This window comes from Entelurus aequoreus, linkage group LG02 (genome assembly GCF_033978785.1).
Source record: "Entelurus aequoreus isolate RoL-2023_Sb linkage group LG02, RoL_Eaeq_v1.1, whole genome shotgun sequence".
Lineage (NCBI taxonomy): Eukaryota > Metazoa > Chordata > Actinopteri > Syngnathiformes > Syngnathidae > Entelurus > Entelurus aequoreus.
The window spans coordinates 18,659,863-18,682,878 of NC_084732.1; the positions used below are offsets into that span (position 1 = coordinate 18,659,863).

General features: G+C 32.8%; 1 protein-coding gene across 5 annotated transcripts in view; it reads left to right on the top strand.

The window, feature by feature from the left end:
- Nucleotides 1-23,016, top strand: part of adcy7 (adenylate cyclase 7) — a 168,712-nt gene that overhangs the window by 119,990 nt on the left and 25,706 nt on the right. For all 5 annotated transcript variants that reach the window (XM_062023525.1, XM_062023533.1, XM_062023521.1 and 2 more), the window contains 4 exons: nucleotides 5,978-6,031; nucleotides 10,415-10,484; nucleotides 10,554-10,651; nucleotides 10,752-10,836. In XM_062023525.1, coding sequence (XP_061879509.1) covers nucleotides 5,978-6,031; nucleotides 10,415-10,484; nucleotides 10,554-10,651; nucleotides 10,752-10,836 — 307 coding nt within the window. The remainder of the gene's footprint in view (nucleotides 1-5,977; nucleotides 6,032-10,414; nucleotides 10,485-10,553; nucleotides 10,652-10,751; nucleotides 10,837-23,016) is intronic.

Consider the following 23,016-nt stretch of genomic DNA (forward strand, 5'->3'; position numbering starts at 1 on the left):
CTAGTGGGGAGTTGAAGCTATTCAGATAGGGAAGATGCTGTGAGAGCCGGGGGTGACCTGATATTCAGCTGGGAATGACTACAACAGTAAATAAACACAAGACATATATATACTCTATTAGCCACAACACAACCAGGCTTATATTTAACATGCCACAAATTAATCCTGCATAAAAACACCTGCGTGTTTGTTATGCTAGCTCCTAGCTCCTCTGCTAGCTCCTAGCTCCATAGAACACGCCAATACAATTCAAACACCTGATCAACACACACAATCACTCAGCCCAAAAGACCGTTCACCTAACCCAAGGTTCATAAAGCTTATATATTTTTAAAAAGTTACGTACGTGACGCGCACGTACGGTACGGTACGTGTTATGCTAGCTCCTAGCTCCTATGCTAGCTCCTAGCTCCATAGAACACGCCAATACAATTCAAACACCTGATCAACACACACAATCACTCAGCCCAAAAGGCCGTTCACCTAACCCAAGGTTCATAAAGCTTATATATTTAAAAAAAGTTACGTACATACGCAAAAAAAAGTTGCGCACATACGGTCAAGCGATCAAATGTTTAGAAGCCAAAGCTGCATACTCACAGTAGCACGTCTGCGTCTTTGTCATCCAAATCAAAGTAATCCTGGTAAGAGTCTGTGTTGTCCCAGTTCTCTACAGGCGTCTGTGTATCGAAGTCAAAAGTCCTCCTGGTTAGAGTCTCTGTTATCCGAGTTCTTCCATCTTGACTGCATCTTTCGGGAATGTAAACAAAGAAGCGCCGGCTGTGTACTGTTGTGGCTGACTACGTTCGAAAAATACGTCCATTTCGCACCGACAACTTTCTTCTTTGCTTGCTCAGCTTCCTTCTCCATAATGCAATGAACATGATTGAAACAGATTCACGAACACAGATGTCCAGAATACTGTGGAATTATGAAATGAAAACAGAGCTTTTTCGTATTGGCTTCAATGTGGAAGGCATACCCGTGTTCGCCGGGCTACGTCACGCGCATACGTCATCCTCAGAGGCGTTTCGAACCGGAAGTTTAGCGGCAAATTTAAAATGTCACTTTATAAGTTAACCCGGCCGTATTGGCATGTGTTATAATGTTAAGATTTCATCATTGATATATAAACTATCAGACTGCGTGGTCGGTAGTAGTGGGTTTCAGTAGGCCTTTAAGTTGTCATGGTCGAGGAACAAATGGCTGTGATGTGACTTTGACGTCCCTATCAGGAAGACAATGCATGATATGCTGCATGCTGGTATGCCTTAGTTGGCGAAATGAGTTTTGTCACGGTCTGCAATTTAAATCGTCAAGATCTAGGAACAAATATGATGTGACTTTGACGAACCTATCTAGGATGACAATGCATGATATGCTGCATAACATAACTCCCCTAGCAGCACTCATGCAGCCCAATACACTGACACCATGCTTGACTGTAGGCAAGACACGAGTATCTTGCCAAAAAGACCGGAAAAAGTGGCTCGTTTTGTCACTTTAAGTTGTCAAGGTCGAGGAACAAAGTGTTGCGATGTGACTTTGGCGTCCCTATCTCGAATGACGATGCATGATATGCCGCATAACAGAACTCCACTAGTGCCGGCAGCACTCATGCAGTCTCAGACCCTGACACCATGCTTGACTGTAGGCAAGACACAATTATCTTGCCAAAAAGACCAGAAGAAGTGGCTAGTTTTGTCACTTTAAGTTGTCAAGGTCGAGGAACAAAATGTTGCGATGTGACTTTGACGTCCTTATCAGGAAGACAATGCATGATATGCTGCTTGCTGGTATGTAATATGGTACAGTGATTTGTTGAACAAACTACCTTAAATTTTACAGTAAGATTTTGGCAACTAATCTGCCCGTATTTTACCGTAAAATAACTGTGGTACCATTTTAAAATGGTAAACAAACTGTAATATATAATGTTTTTTAAAAAATCTTTAGATTTTGCATTTAGAAAATGGTGACTGGAATTGTAATGTGAAATATACAGATTTTTTTTTTTTTTACAGTGTACGTAAAAAAATATATTTAATAATAAAATGCATGGGCAAATTTGTAAATTATTCACTGTTAAAACGGCCCTCATAACTGCGACGTGGCCCTCAATGAAAACGAGTTTGACACCCTTGTGCTAAAACGTAGGTTAATATATGCTAAGCTAGCTGAACAAAACATCCGCGTTAGCTTTGTTTAATAGGTGACAAAGAAAATTATTGTAATAATCATGCGATTAATCATCAATCATTAATCACATACATATACAGATTAATAGCACAATTTATTTTGCTCCTTTACCGTGGACAATAAAATTGCATTTGCAACCAAGAATTGGGGTCTTTTTTTAATTTACTTGAAATCATGCAAGCACGTTTATGCTATTAATAATACTTAGTAGCGATTAATCATGAATAATCCAAATTCAAAAGTGTGATTAATCAGATTTTAAAAAGGTGTATCGTATTTTCCGGACTATAAGGAGCGTTTAAAATAATTTTTTTCCCTCAAGACTCGACAGTACGCCTGATATAAGGAATAAGTTCGGTTGAGCTTACCGACCTCAAAAGCTATTTTATTTGGTACATGGTGTAATGATAAGTGAGACCAGTAGACAGCAGTCAAATATAAGAGATACGTGTGGGCTGCACTATGATGGCAATATGACTCAAGTAAACAACACCAACATTTTATATGTTCCATTGAAAATATAGAACATTACAAACAGCGCTCAAAAATCTATCAAAAATGTTTTAGTACGACTTTGGTAAGCTATGAAGCCGCACCGCTTGATGGATTGTACTGTGCTTCAACATATGAGTATTATTATGGTGTGTGTATAAGGTAAGACATATTATCTGGCGTTTTGTTTCGCAATATTATGCAAAAGCAACTTTTCTTACCTTCTGGTACCTGCTGATCTGTATTTGGGATCTGCATAAATCCTGAAAAATTGCACGAGTCCGCCTTTGTAGTCCGTGCCGACACCGTAGTCCAGGGGTGTCCAAAGTGCGGCCCGGGAGCCATTTGCGGCCCGCAGCTAATTGTTTAGCGGCCCGCCACACATTCTGGAAATGCCATTGCAAAAATCAAAAAAACTTAAAAAAGTGGAATGAGGTGAAATCTATATAGAAAACGTTGCAATGTTGACACAAAGCTGCCATGCAGGCTGTTTTTTTAAAAATTTTGTCTATCTTTATTTCCCTTTTTTTGCCAAAAAAATCAATAATAATGAATTATTGACATCTTCAAGGCTCCAATTACTTCAAATATTTCACATTAAAATGTTTTATGTGGAAAAATATTGCATATATTGTGTGGTTGCCATATAAAAACATCCAAGTTTTCTTTGACAAAAGAGCATAAAACAAACAAAATAATAGTTCAAACGCAAAATCGACAGATATATCTGAAGTTGATCTCGTAACTTAAGTGTTGAAAGTAAAACAAATAATAATAAAAATGTATCACTTTATGGGTGGGGCACCTTTTGGATCCCAAAGATATTTAGTAGGATTTTATTTATCTTTTCACTGTGATTAATCAAAAATAATAATGAAAATAAAATCAATGGTGTCCTGCATTATTGATCTTTTCAGGGCTCCAATTACTTCACATCAAACATTGCTTTCTGAATGTTTTGGGCGGTGGGGGAAATACTGCATATTTCAGTTTTACTATAAAAAACAAAGTTGTCTTTGAAAGAAAAGGCATATTTAATAATAGGCAATAATACTTTGACTTGTGTTTAACATTTTAATGACTGAGACCCTTTACGGGCCCGAGGAGCCCTAATTGTTAAAAAAAAAAAAAATCTATATATTTTGTTATTGTTTGAAAATGAAAAATATCAAAATGGCCCCCGCATGCTTTAATTTTTCCGTGTGCGGCCCTCAGTGGAAAAAGTTTGGACACCCCTGCCGTAGTCGATAAGCTTCTTCTTTTTCTCTATCTTCTTGTTATGGGACATTCACTGTTGCCATTTCTAATATAAAGTAGTGTAACGTTCTTACTTATATCTGTCAGTAAACTCGCCAAGAAAGCGCTAAAACATACCGGTGTAGTGAGTTTACATTATTCACCCAAGGAACTTTAGTTATTAGAGAGTTCCGGGCGGACGTTTTTTCACTGGACACATTTCCGGTGTTGTTGTTGTTTCCGGATGAGGAGATGCTGCTCCGTTATTGATTGAAGTAAAGTCTGAATATCATTAAAACAGTTAGCTCCATCTTTTGACACTTCTTCCACTCCCGTCCTTGCACGCTACACCGCTACAACAAAGATGACGGGGAGAAGACGCTGGCCAAGGTGAGCCACGTAAATAAGACCGCCCACTTCTTACTTACTTCTAGACCTCCACCCCAGATCCCACCTCACTCCTACCCACTTCTCTAAAGTGGGCTGGCTCAAGGTGGAGGACAGAGTTAAACAACTTGCACTGAGCCTAGTCTATAAAATCCGCTACACCTCCCTGATACCGAAGTACATGTCAAACTACTTCCTTAACGTAAATGACCGCCATAACCACAACACCAGGGGGTGCTCCACTAACCACGTTAAACCCAGATTCCGAACTAACAAAGGTCTTAACTCATTCTCTTTCTATGCCACATCAATGTGGAATGCGCTCCCAACAGGTATAAAAGAAAGGGCATCTCTATCCTCCTTCAAAACCGCAATAAAAGTTCACCTCCAGGCAGCTACAACCCTAAACTAACACCCTCCCCGGATTGCTAATAATCAAATGTAAACAATCAAATGCAGATTCTTTTTCTTATGCCTTCTGATCTCTCTCTCTCTCTCTCTCTCTCTATGTCCACTACTTGATGTCCATATCCCCACCCCCCCCTCCCTCCACACCCCTGATTGTAAATAATGTAAATAATTCAATGTGATTATCTTGTGTGATGACTGTATTATGATGATAGTATATATGATAGTATATATCTGTATCATGAATCAATTTAAGTGGACCCCGACTTAAACAAGTTGAAAAACTTATTCGGGTGTTACCATTTAGTGGTCAATTGTACGGAATATGTACTTCACTGTGCAACCTACTAATAAAAGTCTCAATCAATCAATCAATCACAAAACGCCGCAACCTGAAGCCGCTGTCAGAAAGCGGCTTGAAGATGATCAGTAAAACATCATCCATGCAACATTTTGACCAAAGAACCACCATTACATGTTATGTAGACCACAAGGAAGTGTTTGACATTTAGAAAAATAATAATAATAATATGACTCCTTTAATGCGTCTTATAATCCGGTGCGCCTTATATATGAAAAAAGATCACAAATAGACCATTCATCGGAAGTGCGCCTTATATTCCGGCCTTTTCAGCCGTATAGCCCAGCCTTAGTAATACAAGCTGTCCACTGACTACTCTAAAGTACATCCAATGTTTACTTCCTACAGTGTTGTCAATAAAAGTGCTTGCTGAAATGTGTCACAGGTACTGGATGTGGAACTGTATCCTATCTTCCTGGTTGAGTACTACTACTACTACTACTACTACTACTACTAATAGTACTACTAATCCCAGCAAGCGTACTGCAGTTCTTCCTCAGCATGCCAGCGTTTTAGCAGGCGAGCATGCGATGTCTTCATTATCACCCTGTTGACAGGGAGTGGGGGGGGGTGTAGGTATCTGCTGTGTGCATCTGTGCGAGGACTTCCTTCCTGCCTGATAGCACGGGGGGGCTTTCCAAAGCAGAAGCACGATGGAGGAGACAAACCAGTCAAACCTCATCTAACATCCGGTTGACTCCTCCTCATGTATCTCTCTCACGGGCATCTTTTCTTGTCCCCCCCCCCCCCCCTCACTAATAACGTGCAAAGAAGCCATTAACCTTGTCGCCCACAAAGCAATGGCGCAGCATTTCATCACAGTCGGCGTCTGTTGGGAGTCATCCTTGTTGTGTTCCTCCTGCTCCAATAATCTAGTCTGCTTTTCTGGCGCAGGAACAAATCCCAGAAGAGTCGCTTTGATGAGGAGCTGCACAACGAGATGACCAAGTAGGTCTGCTTTTTAAAAAACAAAAAAACATCCTTTTTTTAAAAAATGTGTATATATATATACATAGATATTTTATTTTATATATATTGTTTTTTTTATATATTTTTATTTATTTCTTTATATATATTTTTTATATATATATTTTTTTATTTAAATATTTTTAAATTATATTTTATATATATATATATATATATTTATTTTATTTTTATTTTTTTAATATATATATATATATAATTTCCAAAAACCATATATATATATATATATATATATATATATATATATATATATATATATATATATATATATATATATATATATATATATATATATATATATATATATATATATATATATATATATATGGTTTTTGGAAAAAATCTTTTTCAGGCAAAATTAAAAGTCGTTTGGAGCCAACTGTTGATTTTCATGTATAAACCAAATATAAGACATCTTTTTCAAGACGTTTTTTTTGAAAGACATATTTTATTAAGACAAAATCAAAGACAATTTGTTTGGGAAAAAAAAAACTGATTTCCATGAATAAATCTCTAATGTAAGACGTCTTTTTCAAGACGTTTTTTTGAAAGGAACATCTTAAGACAAAATACAATATTTTTTGTGTGGAAAAAACATGTTTTAAGTCTTTTGGAGTCACCTGTTGGATTGCGTGTACAGTATGAACCCATAAACCCCCAAATATAAGACGCATTTTTCTCACGCTTGGTTTTTGGAAAAAAAAATTCTCATGCAAAATTAAAAGTTGTTTGGAGCCAACTGTTGATTTTCATGTATAAATCTGTATAAACCAAATATAAGACATCTTTTTCAGGACGTTTTTTTGAAATAAATATTTTATTAAGAAAAAATCAAAGACAATTTGTTTGAAAAAACAAACTTATTTCTAAGTCGTTCGGAGCCACCCATTAGTTTGCATGTATGAACCTATCAACTCCAAATATAAGACACATTTTTCTCAAGACTTGTGTTTGGAAAAAATATTTCTGACAACCTGATTTTCATGAATCAATATGTACAACCCGAATATAAAACATCTTTTTCAAAACGTTTTTTTGAAAGGAACATCTTAAGACAAAATAAAATGTTTTTTTTTGTGGAAAAAACATGTTTTAAGTTTTTTGGAGTCACCTGTTGAACCCATAAACCCCAAATATAAGACGCATTTTTCTCATGTCTGGTTTTTGGAAAAAATCTTTCTTCGACAACAATAAGTCGTTTGGAGCCAACTGTTGATTTTTATGTATAAATCTGTATAATCCAAATATAAGACATCTTTTTCAAGACGTTTTTTTTAAATAAATATTTTATTAAGACAAAATCAAAGACAATTTGTTTGAAAAAAAAAAATCCTATTTTTAAGTCATTTGGAGCCACCCGTTAGTTTGCATGTATGAACCTATTAACTCCGAATATAAGACACATTTTTCTCAAGACTCGTTTGGAAAAAATCTTTCTCAGACAACCTGATTTTCATGAATGAATAAATCTGTACAACCCGAACATAAGACGTCTTTTTAAAGACGTTTTTTTGAAAGGAACATCTTAAGACAAAATAAAATATTTTTTTGTGGAAAAAACATGTTTTAAGTCTTTTGGAGTCACCTGTTGGATTTCGTGTACAGTATGAACCCATAAACCCCAAATATAAGACCATTTTTTTCTCAAGCTTGGTTTTTGGAAAAACAATTATCATGGAAAATTAAAAGTTGTTTGGAGCCAACTGTTGATTTTCATGTATAAATCTGTACAACCCAAATATGACGTTTTTTTTAAAGAAATATTTTGTTAAGACAAAATCAAAGACAATTTGTTTGAAAAAAACACTTATTTTTAAGTCGTTTGGAGCCACCTGTTAGTTTGCACGTATGAACCTATTAACTCCGAATGTAAGACACATTTTTCTCAAGACTCGTGTTTGGAAAAAATCTTTCTCAGACAACCTGATTTTCATGAATATATCTCTACAACCCGAATATAAAACGTCTTTTTCAAGACGTTTTTTTTGAAAGGAACATCTTAAGACAAAATAAATACACATTTTGTGGAAAAAACATGTTTTAAGTCTTTTGGAGTCACCTGTTGGATTGCATGTACAGTATGAACCCATAAACCCCAAATATAAGACGCATTTTTCTCATGTCTGGTTTTTGGAAAAAATCTTTCTTCGACAACATTAAGTCGTTTGGAGCCAACTGTTGATTTTTATGTATAAATCTGTATAATCCAAATATAAGACATCTTTTTCAAGACGTTTTTTTAAATAAATATTTTATTAAGACAAAATCAAAGACAATTAGTTTGAAAAAAAAAAAATCTTATTTTTAAGTCGTTTGGAGCCACCCGTTAGTTTGCATGTATGAACCTATTAACTCCGAATATAAGACACATTTTTCTCAAGACTCTATTTTGGTAAAAATCGTTCTCAGACAACCTGATTTTCATGTATACATCTGTACAACCCAAATATAAGACATCTTTTCAAGCTTTTTTTTTTAAGGGATTTTTTATTAAGACAAAATCAAAGACAATTTGTTTAAAAAAACAAACTTATTTTTAAGTCGTCTGGAGCCACCCGTTAGTTTGCATGTATGAACCTATTAACTCCGAATATAAAACACATTTTTCTCAAGACTCGTGTTTGGAAAAAATCTTTCTCAGACTACCTGATTTTCATGAATAAATCTCTACAACCCGAATATAAGACGTCTTTTTCAAGACGTTTTTTTGAAAGGAACATCTTAAGACAAAATAAAATGTTTTTTTTTTTGTGGAAAAAACATGTTTTAAGTCTTTTGGAGTCACCTGTTGGATTGCATGTACAGTATGAACCCATAAACCCCAAATATAAGACCATTTTTTCTCAAGCTTGGTTTTTGGAAAAAATCTTTCCCAGGCAAAATTAAAAGTCGTTTGGAGCCAACTGTTGATTTTCATGTATAAATCTGTCCAACCCAAATATAAGACATATTTTCCAAGACGTTTTTTTTATAAATATTTTATTAAGACAAAATCAAAGACAATTTGTTTGAATGAACAAACTTATTTTTAAGTCGTTTGGAGCCACCCGTTAGTTTGCATGTATGAACCTATTAACTCCGAATATAAGACACATTTTTCTCAAGACTCGTGTTTGGAAAAAATCTTTCTCAGACTACCTGATTTTCATGAATAAATCTCTACAACCCGAATATAAGACGTCTTTTTCAAGACGTTTTTTTGAAAGGAACATCTTAAGACAAAATAAAATGGTTTTTTTTGTGGAAAAAAACATGTTTTAAGTCTTTTGGAGTCACCTGTTGGATTGCGTGTACAGTATGAACCCATAAACCCCAAATATAAGACAATTTTTTCTCAAGCTTGGTTTTTGGAAAAAATATTTCCCAGGCAAAATTAAAAGTCGTTTGGAGCCAACTGTTGATTTTCATGTATAAATCTGTCCAACCCAAATATAAGACATATTTTCCAAGACGTTTTTTTTATAAATATTTTATTAAGACAAAATCAAAGACAATTTGTTTGAATGAACAAACTTATTTTTAAGTCGTTTGGAGCCACCCGTTAGTTTGCATGTATGAACCTATTAACTCCGAATATAAGACACATTTTTCTCAAGACTTGTGTCTTGAGAAAAATCTTTCTCAGACAACCTGATTTTCATGAATAAATCTGTACAACCTGAATATAAGACTGTAAGGAAACATCTTAAATGTTTTGGGGAAAAAACATGTTTTAAGTCTTTTGGAGTCACCTGTTGGATTGCGTGTACAGTATGAACTCATAAACCCCAAATATAAGACGCATTTTTCCTCAAGTCTGGTTTTTGGAAAAAATCTTTCTCAGGCAAGATTAAGTCGTTTAGAGCCAACTGTTGATTTTTATGTACAAATCTTTATAACCCGAATATAAGACATATTTTTCTCATTATTATTATTGTATACAGTATTTATGTTGTCAACTTCGCCATGTTGTACTGAGCAACCAGGACAATTATACCTTGTGTAGCATAATTTTCTTCCATAAATGTTGAATATTTTTTACTACATTATTTTGTTGTAGCCATATCCTCAAACAAACGTCCACCGTAGAGGACATGATTCTCTGGAGCACCTTGTACTGAGCAGCCAGGACAGTTTGTTTTTGAAATTGCATGGACATTCCACATATGTCTTATAGTACAATAGGCATTATTGTGGACTTATTAGTGACTCCGCCATATTGTGCTGAGCAGCCAGGACAAACAAGAACAAGGAGAGTGTCCCGTATTCCCAAGAATTCTTAAAAGTGAAACTGAAACTGTTTAGAGTGCAGCGATGTCATATTTTGTGTGTGTGTTTTTTTCTTTCTTTCTTTCCATCATCCGCAAGGCAATGGTACAAGTCGGAGGAGAGTGGGAGTCTGGCTATATGGTTCCCAAAGAAAGACCTGGAAAAACAGGTGAGTTGTTCATTGGAAGAATTCCTTCATTTGTGTCCGTTAAATGTTTTGTGTGTTCTCTCCTCAAAGTACCGAGCGTTGGACTTGCCCATGTTTAAGCACTACGTGGCCTGTGCCACCGTCATCTTCCTCTGCATCTTCTTCATTCAGATGTGTGTCACCACGGAGTGAGTATTTTTATTTTTATTTTTTTTATTTTTTTTTTACGATGGAATCCAACTACCTGGTCAATATTGACACACTCTGCACTTTAATTAAATCCCTCAGCCGACAGATATTAGGGATGACGTTTGGAGCGTTGGCGTTTGTCCTGTTGTTGACCCTGGCCATCTGTTTCGCCGCGCACATCCAGGTCAGTCCACTACATTAAACACACAGACTTGCAATAATACTGTGTAGACTCCAGTAGGAGAAATCTAGAATATAAGACGACCCCTGTTTTTCCAGACCCGGTATTTTATTTTAAAGACACAATCAAATACAATTTTTTTGGGGGAAAAATCATGTTTATAAGTCGCTTGGAGCCACCTGTTGGTTCACTCCGAATATAAGACACATTTTTCTCAAGACTTGTTTTTGGAAAAAAACTGATGTTCATATGTAAATCTGTACAATCCGAAAAAAAAATAGTATTTTGTGTGTACGGAAAGAACATGTTTTAAGTCTTCTGGAGTCACCTGTTGGGTTGTATGTACAGTATGAACCCATAAACCCCAAATATAAGACGCATTTTTCTCAACTGTTTTTGGAAAAAATATTTCTCAGGCAAAATTAAATCGTTTGGAGTCGTTAATTTGCTTGTATATATCTGTATAGCCCGAATATAAGACATATGTTTTAAGTTTTTTTTTAAAGGAATATTTTAAGACAAAATCAAAGACAATTTGTTTGGAAAACCAATTCTTATTTTTAAGTCGTTCAGAGCCACTCGTTAGTTTACATGTATGAACCTATTAACTCCGAATATAAGACACATTTTTCTCAAGACTTGTTTTGGGGGAAAAAACTGATTTTCATGTATAAATCTGTACAACCAGAATATAAGACATATTTTTCAAGACAAAATAAAAAATAAAAAAGTTTTTGTGTACGGAAAGAACATTTTTTAAGTCTTCTGGAGTCACCTGTTGGATTGCATATACAGTTTTAACCCATAAACACCAAATATAAGACGCATTTTTCTCAACTGTTGTTTTTGGAAAAAATCTTTCTCAGGCAAAATTAAATCGTTTGGAGTCGTTAATTTGCATGTATATATCTGTATAGCCCGAATATAAGACATCTGTTTTATTATGTTTTTTTTAAAGGAATATTTTAAGACAAAATCAAAGACAATTTGTTTGGAAAACCAATACTTATTTTTAAGTCGTTCAGAGCCACTCGTTAGTTTACATGTATGAACCTATTAACTCCGAATATAAGACGCATTTTTCTCAAGACTTGTTTTTGGGGAAAAAACTGATTTTCATGTATAAATCTGTACAACCAGAATATAAGACATATTTTTCAAGACAAAATAAAAAATAAAAAAGTTTGTGTGTACGGAAAGAACATTTTTTAAGTCTTCTGGAGTCACCTGTTGGATTGCATGTACAGTATGAACCCATAAACACCAAATATAAGACGCATTTTTCTCAACTGTTGTTTTTGGAAAAAAATATTTCTCAGGCAAAATTAAATCGTTTGGAGTCGTTAATTTGCATGTATATATCTGTATAGCCCGAATATAAGACATCTGTTTTATTATGTTTTTTTTAAAGGAATATTTTAAGACAAAATCAAAGACAATTTGTTTGGAAAACCAATACTTATTTTTAAGTCGTTCAGAGCCACTCGTTAGTTTACATGTATGAACCTATTAACTCCGAATATAAGACACATTTTTGTCAAGACTTGTTTTTGGGGAAAAAACTGATTTTCATGTATAAATCTGTACAACCAGAATATAAGACATATTTTTCAAGACAAAATAAAAAATAAAAAAGTTTGTGTGTACGGAAAGAACATTTTTTAAGTCTTCTGGAGTCACCTGTTGGGTTGTATGTACAGTATGAACCCATAAACCCCAAATATAAACCGCATTTTTCTCAACTGTTGTTTTTGGAAAAAATATTTCTCAGGCAAAATTAAATCGTTTGGAGTCGTTAATTTGCATGTATATATCTGTATAGCCCGAATATAAGACATCTGTTTTATTATGTTTTTTTTAAAGGAATATTTTAAGACAAAATCAAAGACAATTTGTTTGGAAAACCAATACTTATTTTTAAGTCGTTCAGAGCCACTCGTTAGTTTACATGTATGAACCTATTAACTCCGAATATAAGACACATTTTTCTCAAGACTTGTTTTTGGGGAAAAAACTGATTTTCATGTATAAATCTGTACAACCAGAATATAAGACATATTTTTCAAGACAAAATAAAAAATAAAAAAGTTTGTGTGTACGGAAAGAACATTTTTTAAGTCTTCTGGAGTCACCTGTTGGATTGCATATACAGTTTTAACCCATAAACACCAAATATAAGACGCATTTTTCTCAACTGCTGTTTTTGGAAAAAATATTTCTCAGGCAAAATTAAATAGTTTGGAGTCGTTAATTTGCATGTAAATATCTGTATAGCCCGAATGTAAGACATCTGTTTTATTATGTTTTTTTTAAAGGAATATTTTAAGACAAAATCAAAGACAATTTGTTTGGAAAACCAATACTTATTTTTAAGTCGTTCAGAGCCACTCGTTAGTTTACATGTATGAACCTATTAACTCCGAATATAAGACACATTTTTCTCAAGACTTGTTTTTGGGGAAAAAACTGATTTTCATGTATAAATCTGTACAACCAGAATATAAGACATATTTTTCAAGACAAAATAAAAAATAAAAAAGTTTGTGTGTACGGAAAGAACATTTTTTAAGTCTTCTGGAGTCACCTGTTGGATTGCATGTACAGTATGAACCCATAAACACCAAATATAAGACGCATTTTTCTCAACTGTTGTTTTTGGAAAAAATATTTCTCAGGCAAAATTAAATCGTTTGGAGTCGTTAATTTGCATGTATATATCTGTATAGCCCGAATATAAGACATATGTTTTAAGTTTTTTTTTTAAAGGAATATTTTAAGACAAAATCAAAGACAATTTGTTTGGAAAACCAATTCTTATTTTTAAGTCGTTCAGAGCCACTCGTTAGTTTGCATGTATGAACCTATTAACTCCGAATATAAGACACATTTTTCTCAAGACTTGTTTTTGGAAAAATCTTTCTCAGACAACCTGATTTTCATGTATAAATCTGTACAACCCGAATATAAGACATATTTTTCAAGACAAAATAAAAATTAAAAAAAGTTTGTGTGCACGGAAAGAACATGTTTTAAGTCTTCTGGAGTCACCTGTTGGATTGCATGTACAGTATGAACCCATAAACACCAAATATAAGACGCATTTTTCTCAACTGTTGTTTTTGGAAAAAATATTTCTCAGGCAAAATTAAATCGTTTGGAGTCGTTAATTTGCATGTATATATCTGTATAGCCCGAATATAAGACATCTGTTTTATTATGGGTTTTTTTAAAGGAATATTTTAAGACAAAATCAAAGACAATTTGTTTGGAAAACCAATACTTATTTTTAAGTCGTTCAGAGCCACTCGTTAGTTTACATGTATGAACCTATTAACTCCGAATATAAGACACATTTTTCTCAAGACTTGTTTTTGGGGAAAAAACTGATTTTCATGTATAAATCTGTACAACCAGAATATAAGACATATTTTTCAAGACAAAATAAAAAATAAAAAAGTTTGTGTGTACGGAAAGAACATGTTTTAAGTCTTCTGGAGTCACCTGTTGGGTTGTATGTACAGTATGAACCCATAAACCCCAAATATAAGACGCATTTTTCTCAACTGTTGTTTTTGGAAAAAAATATTTCTCAGGCAAAATTAAATCGTTTGGAGTCGTTAATTTGCATGTATATATCTGTATAGCCCGAATATAAGACATATGTTTTATTATGTTTTTTTAAAGGAATATTTTAAGACAAAATCAAAGACAATTTGTTTGGAAAACCAATACTTATTTTTAAGTCGTTCAGAGCCACTCGTTAGTTTACATGTATGAACCTATTAACTCCGAATATAAGACACATTTTTCTCAAGACTTGTTTTTGGGGAAAAAAATGATTTTCATGTATAAATCTGTACAACCAGAATATAAGACATATTTTTCAAGACAAAATAAAAAATAAAAAAGTTTGTGTGTACGGAAAGAACATTTTTTAAGTCTTCTGGAGTCACCTGTTGGATTGCATGTACAGTATGAACCCATAAACACCAAATATAAGACGCATTTTTCTCAACTGTTGTTTTTGGAAAAAATCTTTCTCAGGCAAACTTAAATCGTTTGGAGTCGTTAATTTGCATGTATATATCTGTATAGCCCGAATATAAGACATATGTTTTAAGTTTTTTTTAAAAGGAATATTTTAAGACAAAATCAAAGACAATTTGTTTGGAAAACCAATACTTATTTTTAAGTCGTTCAGAGCCACTCGTTAATTTACATGTATGAACCTATTAACTCCGAATATAAGACACATTTTTCTCAAGACTTGTTTTTGGGGAAAAAACTGATTTTCATGTATAAATCTGTACAACCAGAATATAAGACATATTTTTCAAGACAAAATAAAAAATAAAAAAGTTTGTGTGTACGGAAAGAACATTTTTTAAGTCTTCTGGAGTCACCTGTTGGATTGCATGTACAGTATGAACCCATAAACACCAAATATAAGACGCATTTTTCTCAACTGTTGTTTTTGGAAAAAATCTTTCTCAGGCAAAATTAAATCGTTTGGAGTCGTTAATTTGCAAGTATATATCTGTATAGCCCGAATATGAGACATATGTTTTAAGTTTTTTTTAAAGGAATATTTTAAGACAAAATCAAAGACAATTTGTTTGGAAAACCAATTCTTATTTTTAAGTCGTTCAGAGCCACTCGTTAGTTTACATGTATGAACCTATTAACTCCGAATATAAGACACATTTTTCTCAAGACTTGTTTTTGGAAAAATCTTTCTCAGACAACCTGATTTTCATGTATAAATCTGTACAACCCGAATATAAGACATATTTTTCAAGACAAAATAAAAATTAAAAAAAGTTTGTGTGCACGGAAAGAACATGTTTTAAGTCTTCTGGAGTCACCTGTTGGATTGCATGTACAGTATGAACCCATAAAAACCAAATATAAGACGCATTTTTCTGTTGTTTTTGGAAAAAATCTTTCTCAGGCAAAATTTAATCGTTTGGAGTCGTTAATTTGCATGTATATATCTGTACAGCCCGAATATAAGACATCTGTTTTAAGACATTTTTTTTAAAGGAATATTTTCAGACAAAATCAAAGACAATTTGTTTGGAAAACCAATTCTTATTTTTAAGTCGTTTAGAGCCACTCGTTAGTTTGCATGTATGAACCTATTCACTCCGAATAGAAGACACATTTTTCTCAAGACTTGTTTTTGGGAAAATAAAACTGATTTTCATGTATAAATCTGTACAACCAGAATATAAGACATATTTTTCAAGACAAAATAAAAAATAAAAAAGTTTGTGTGTACGGAAAGAACATGTTTTAAGTCTTCTGGAGTCACCTGTTGGATTGCATGTACAGTATGAACCCATAAACACCAAATATAAGACGCATTTTTCTCAACTGTTGTTTTTGGAAAAAATCTTTCTCAGGCAAAATTAAATCGTTTGGAGTCGTTAATTTGCATGTATATATCTGTATAGCCCGAATATAAGACATATGTTTTAAGTTTTTTTTAAAGGAATATTTTAAGACAAAATCAAAGACAATTTGTTTGGAAAACCAATTCTTATTTTTGAGTCGTTCAGAGCCACTCGTTAGTTTACATGTATGAACCTATTAACTCCGAATATAAGACACATTTTTCTCAAGACTTGTTTTTGGGGAAAAAACTGATTTTCATGTATAAATCTGTACAACCAGAATATAAGCCATATTTTTCAAGACAAAATAAAAAAGTTTGTGTGTACGGAAAGAACATTTTTTAAGTCTTCTGTAGTCACCTGTTGGATTGCATGTACAGTATGAACCCATAAACACCAAATACAAGACGCATTTTTCTCAACTGTTGTTTTTGGAAAAAATCTTTCTCAGGCAAAATTAAATCGTTTGGAGTCGTTAATTTGCATGTATATATCTGTATAGCCCGAATATAAGACATATGTTTTAAGTTTTTTTTTACAGGAATATTTTAAGACAAAATCAAAGACAATTTGTTTGGAAAACCAATTCTTATTTTTAAGTCGTTCAGAGCCACTCGTTAGTTTACATGTATGAACCTATTAACTCTGAATATAAGACACATTTTTCTCAAGACTTGTTTTTGGAAAAATCTTTCTCAGACAACCTGATTTTCATGTATAAATCTGTACAACCTGAATATAAGACATATTTTTCAAGACAAAATAAAAATTAAAAAAAGTTTGTGTGCACGGAAAGAACATGTTTTAAGTCTTCTGGAGTCACCTGTTGGATTGCATGTACAGTATGAACCCATAAAAACCAAATATAAGACGCATTTTTCTGTTGTTTTTGGAAAAAATCTTTCTCAGGCAAAATTTAATCGTTTGGAGCCATTTGGAGTCGTTAATTTGCATGTATATATCTGTACAGCCCGAATATAAGACATCTGTTTTAAGACTTTTTTTTTTAAGGAATATTTTCAGACAAAATCAAAGACAATTTGTTTGGAAAACCAATTCTTATTTTTAAGTCGTTCAGAGCCACTCGTTAGTTTGCATGTATGAACCTATTAACTCCGAATATAAGACACATTTTTCTCAAGACTTGTTTTTGGGGAAAAAACTGATTTTCATGTATAAATCTGTACAACCAGAATATAAGACATATTTTTCAAGACAAAATAAAAAATAAAAAAGTTTGTGTGTACGGAAAGAACATTTTTTAAGTCTTCTGGAGTCACCTGTTGGGTTGTATGTACAGTATGAACCCATAAACCTCAAATATAAGACGCATTTTTCTCAACTGTTGTTTTTGGAAAAAAATATTTCTCAGGCAAAATTAAATCGTTTGGAGTCGTTAATTTGCATGTATATATCTGTATAGCCCGAATATAAGACATCTGTTTTATTATGTTTTTTTTAAAGGAATATTTTAAGACAAAATCAAAGACAATTTGTTTGGAAAACCAATACTTATTTTTAAGTCGTTCAGAGCCACTCGTTAGTTTACATGTATGAACCTATTAACTCCGAATATAAGACACATTTTTCTCAAGACTTGTTTTTGGGGAAAAAACTGATTTTCATGTATAAATCTGTACAACCAGAATATAAGCCATATTTTTCAAGACAAAATAAAAAAGTTTGTGTGTACGGAAAGAACATTTTTTAAGTCTTCTGTAGTCACCTGTTGGATTGCATGTACAGTATGAACCCATAAACACCAAATACAAGACGCATTTTTCTCAACTGTTGTTTTTGGAAAAAATCTTTCTCAGGCAAAATTAAATCGTTTGGAGTCGTTAATTTGCATGTATATATCTGTATAGCCCGAATATAAGACATATGTTTTAAGTTTTTTTTTACAGGAATATTTTAAGACAAAATCAAAGACAATTTGTTTGGAAAACCAATTCTTATTTTTAAGTCGTTCAGAGCCACTCGTTAGTTTACATGTATGAACCTATTCACTCTGAATATAAGACACATTTTTCTCAAGACTTGTTTTTGGAAAAATCTTTCTCAGACAACCTGATTTTCATGTATAAATCTGTACAACCTGAATATAAGACATATTTTTCAAGACAAAATAAAAATTAAAAAAAGTTTGTGTGCACGGAAAGAACATGTTTTAAGTCTTCTGGAGTCACCTGTTGGATTGCATGTACAGTATGAACCCATAAAAACCAAATATAAGACGCATTTTTCTGTTGTTTTTGGAAAAAATCTTTCTCAGGCAAAATTTAATCGTTTGGAGCCATTTGGAGTCGTTAATTTGCATGTATATATCTGTACAGCCCGAATATAAGACATCTGTTTTAAGACTTTTTTTTTAAAGGAATATTTTCAGACAAAATCAAAGACAATTTGTTTGGAAAACCAATTCTTATTTTTAAGTCGTTCAGAGCCACTCGTTAGTTTGCATGTATGAACCTATTAACTCCGAATATAAGACACATTTTTCTCAAGACTTGTTTTTGGGGAAAAAACTGATTTTCATGTATAAATCTGTACAACCAGAATATAAGACATATTTTTCAAGACAAAATAAAAAATAAAAAAGTTTGTGTGTACGGAAAGAACATTTTTTAAGTCTTCTGGAGTCACCTGTTGGATTGCATGTACAGTATGAACCCATAAACACCAAATATAAGACGCATTTTTCTCAACTGTTGTTTTTGGAAAAAATCTTTCTCAGGCAAAATTAAATCGTTTGGAGTTGTTAATTTGCATGTATATATCTGTATAGCCCGAATATAAGACATATGTTTTAAGTTTTTTTTTAAAGGAATATTTTAAGACAAAATCAAAGACAATTTGTTTGGAAAACCAATTCTTATTTTTAAGTCGTTCAGAGCCACTCGTTAGTTTACATGTATGAACCTATTAACTCCGAATATAAGACACATTTTTCTCAAGACTTGTTTTTGGAAAAATCTTTCTCAGACAACCTGATTTTCATGTATAAATCTGTACAACCCGAATATAAGACATATTTTTCAAGACAAAATAAAAATTAAAAAAAGTTTGTGTGCACGGAAAGAACATGTTTTAAGTCTTCTGGAGTCACCTGTTGGATTGCATGTACAGTATGAACCCATAAAAACCAAATATAAGACGCATTTTTCTGTTGTTTTTGGAAAAAATCTTTCTCAGGCAAAATTTAATCGTTTGGAGCCATTTGGAGTCGTTAATTTGCATGTATATATCTGTACAGCCCGAATATAAGACATTTGTTTTAAGACTTTTTTTTTTTAAGGAATGTTTTCAGACAAAATCAAAGACAATTGGTTTGGAAAACCAATTCTTATTTTTAAGTCGTTTAGAGCCACTCGTTAGTTTGCATGTATGAACCTATTCACTCCGAATAGAAGACACATTTTTCTCAAGACTTGTTTTTGGGAAAATAAAACTGATTTTCATGTATAAATCTGTACAACCAGAATATAAGACATATTTTTCAAGACAAAATAAAAAATAAAAAAGTTTGTGTGTACGGAAAGAACATGTTTTAAGTCTTCTGGAGTCACCTGTTGGATTGCATGTACAGTATGAACCCATAAACACCAAATATAAGACGCATTTTTCTCAACTGTTGTTTTTGGAAAAAATCTTTCTCAAGGCAAAATTAAATCGTTTGGAGCCATTTGGAGTCGTTAATTTGCATGTATACATCTGTATAGCATGAATATAAGACATCTGTTTTAAGACGTTTTTTTTTTTTTTAAAGGAATATTTTAAGATAAAATCAAAGACAATTTGTTTGCAAAACCGATTCTTATTTTTAAGTCGTTTAGAGCCACTCGTTAGTTTGCATGTATGAACCTATTAACTCTGAATATAAAACACATTTTTCACAAGACTTGTTTTTGGAAAAATCTTTCTCAGACAACCTGATTTTCATGTATAAATCTGTACAACCCGAATATAAGACATATTTTGCAAGACGTTATTTGAAAGGAATATCTTAAGACCAAATAAAATATATATATTTTTGAAAAAAACATGTTTTAAGTCCTGCGATGAGGTGGCTACTTGTCCAGGGTGTATCCCGCCTTCCGCCCGAATGCAGCTGAGATAGGCTCCAGCACCCCCCGCGACCCCAAAAAGGGACAAGCGGTAGAAAATGGATGGATGGATGGATGTTTTAAGTCTTTTGGAGTCACGTGTTGGGTTGCATGTACAGTATGAACCCATAAACCCCAAATATAAGACGCATTTTTCTCAAGTCTTGTTTTTGGAAAAAAAATATTTCTCAGGCAAAATTAAAAGGCGTTTGGAGCCAACTGTTGATTTTCATATATACATCTGTATAACCCAAATATAAAACATATTTTTCGAAAAGTTTTTTTTGAAAGGAATAACATGTTTTTTCCACACAAAAAAAGTTTTATATTTTTTGGAGTCACCTGTTGGATTGTATGAACCCAAAACCCCAAATATAAGACGCATTTTTCTCAAGTCTTGTTTTTGGAAAAAATCTTTCTCAGACAACCTGATTTTCATAACTAAATCTGTACAACCTGAATATAAGACAACTTTTTCAATACGTTTTTTTGAAAGGAATATCTTAAGACAAAATAAAACGTGATATTTTCTTTTTCCGGAAAAAACATGTTTTAAGTCTTCTGGAGTCACCTGTTGGATTGTGTGTTCAGTATGAACCCATAAACCCCAAATATATGACACATTTTTTTCAAGTCTTTTTTTAGGAAAAAATCTCAGGCAAAATTAAGTCGTTTGGAGCCAACTGTTGATTTTCATGTATACATCTGTACAACCCGAATACAAGACATATTTTTCAAGACGTTTTTTTGAAAGGAATATTTTATTAAGACAAAATCAAAGACAAATTGTTTGAAAAAAAACTATCTTATTTTTAAGTCGTTTGGAGCCACCCGTTAGTTTGCTATTAACTCAGAATATAAGACATATTTTTCCCAAGACACGTTTTTGGAAAAAATCTTTCTCAGACAACCTGACTTTCATGTATAAATCTGTACAACCTGAATATAAGATATATTTTTCAAAACAAAATAAAATACTTTTTTTTTTTTTTTCTTGTTCTTAAGTCTTCTGGAGTCACCTGTTGGGTTGCATGTACAGTATGAACCCATAAACCCCAAATATAAGACGCATTTTCCCTCAAGTCTGGTTTTTGGAAAAAATCTTTCTCAGGCAAAATTAAGTCATTTGGAGCTACCTGTTGATTTTCATGTATAAATCTGTATAACCCGAATATAAGACATCTGATTCAAGACGTTTTTTTGAAAGGAATATTTTATTAAAACAAAATCAAAGACAATTTGAAAAAAAAAAAATCTTGTTAAGTCGTTTGGAGCCACCCGTTAGTTTGCTATTAACTCAGAATATAAGACATATTTTTTCTCAAGACTCGTTTTTGGAACAAATCTTTCTCAGACAATCTGATTTTCATGTATAAATCTGTACAACCCGAATATGACACATTTTTCAATACATTTTTTGACAGGAATATCTTAAGACAAAATACAACTTTTTATTTTTTTTCGGAAAAAAACATGTTTTTAAGTCTTTTGTAGTCACCTGTTGGATTGTATGAACCCATAAACCCCAAATATAAGACGTATTTTTTTCAAGATTATCGTCTGGAGCCAACTGTTGATTTTCATGTATAAATCTGTACAACCCGAATATGAGACATCTTTTCCAAGACGTTTTTTTGAAGGAATATTTTGTTAAGACAAAATCAAAGACAATTTGTTTGAAGAAAAAAAAAAATCGTATTTTTAAATCGTATGAAGCCACCCGTTAGTTTGCATGTATGAACCTATTAACTCCGAATATAAGACACCTTTTTCTCAAGACTCGTTTTTAGTAAAACTCTTTCTAAGACAACCTGATTTTCATGTATAAATCCCCAAATATAAGACGCATTTTTCTCAAGTCTGGTTTTTGGAAAAAATCTTTCTCAGACAAGATTAAGTCGTTTGGAGCCAACTGTTGATTTTCATGTGTAAATATATAATATATATTTAAAGGAATATTTTATTAAGACAAAATCAAAGACAATTTGTTTGAAAAAACCAACTTATTTTTAAGTCGTTTGGAGCCACCCGTTTGCATGTATGAACCTATTGACTCCGAATATAAGACACATTTTTCTCAAGACTTGTTTTTGGTAAAAATCTTTCTCAGACAACCTGATTTTCATGTATAAATACCATTTTATAGATACAATTTAAAAAAAATAAACATGTTTTAAGTCTTTTGGAGTCACCTGTTGGATTGCATGTACAGTATGAACCCATAAACCCCAAATATAAGACGCATTTTTCTCAAGTCTTGTTTTCGGGAAATAATCTTTCCCAGGCAAAATGAAAAGTCATTTGGAGCCAACTGTTGATTTTCATGTATAAATCTGTATAACTTGAATATAAGCGACATCTTTCTCAGTCCTGTTGTTTGAAAGGCACATTTTATTAGGAAAAAATATAAAACTTGTTCTTCAAAATCATGTTTTAAATCATTTGTAGCCACATGTAGATTTGATGTATGGACATATTGCATTGTTGAATAGGTTATTAGCAGTTTTCCATTGAAGATATCAAGAAAAGCTGTGACTCTGTGTGATCATGGACAATTTTAATGATCATGATAATTATGAACACTCTCATCCATATAAGTGAATAAAGGGCATACATGTCAAACTAAGGGTGGCCGTATAAACAACGCCAACACTGTCATAAATATGTGCCATATAGTGAAA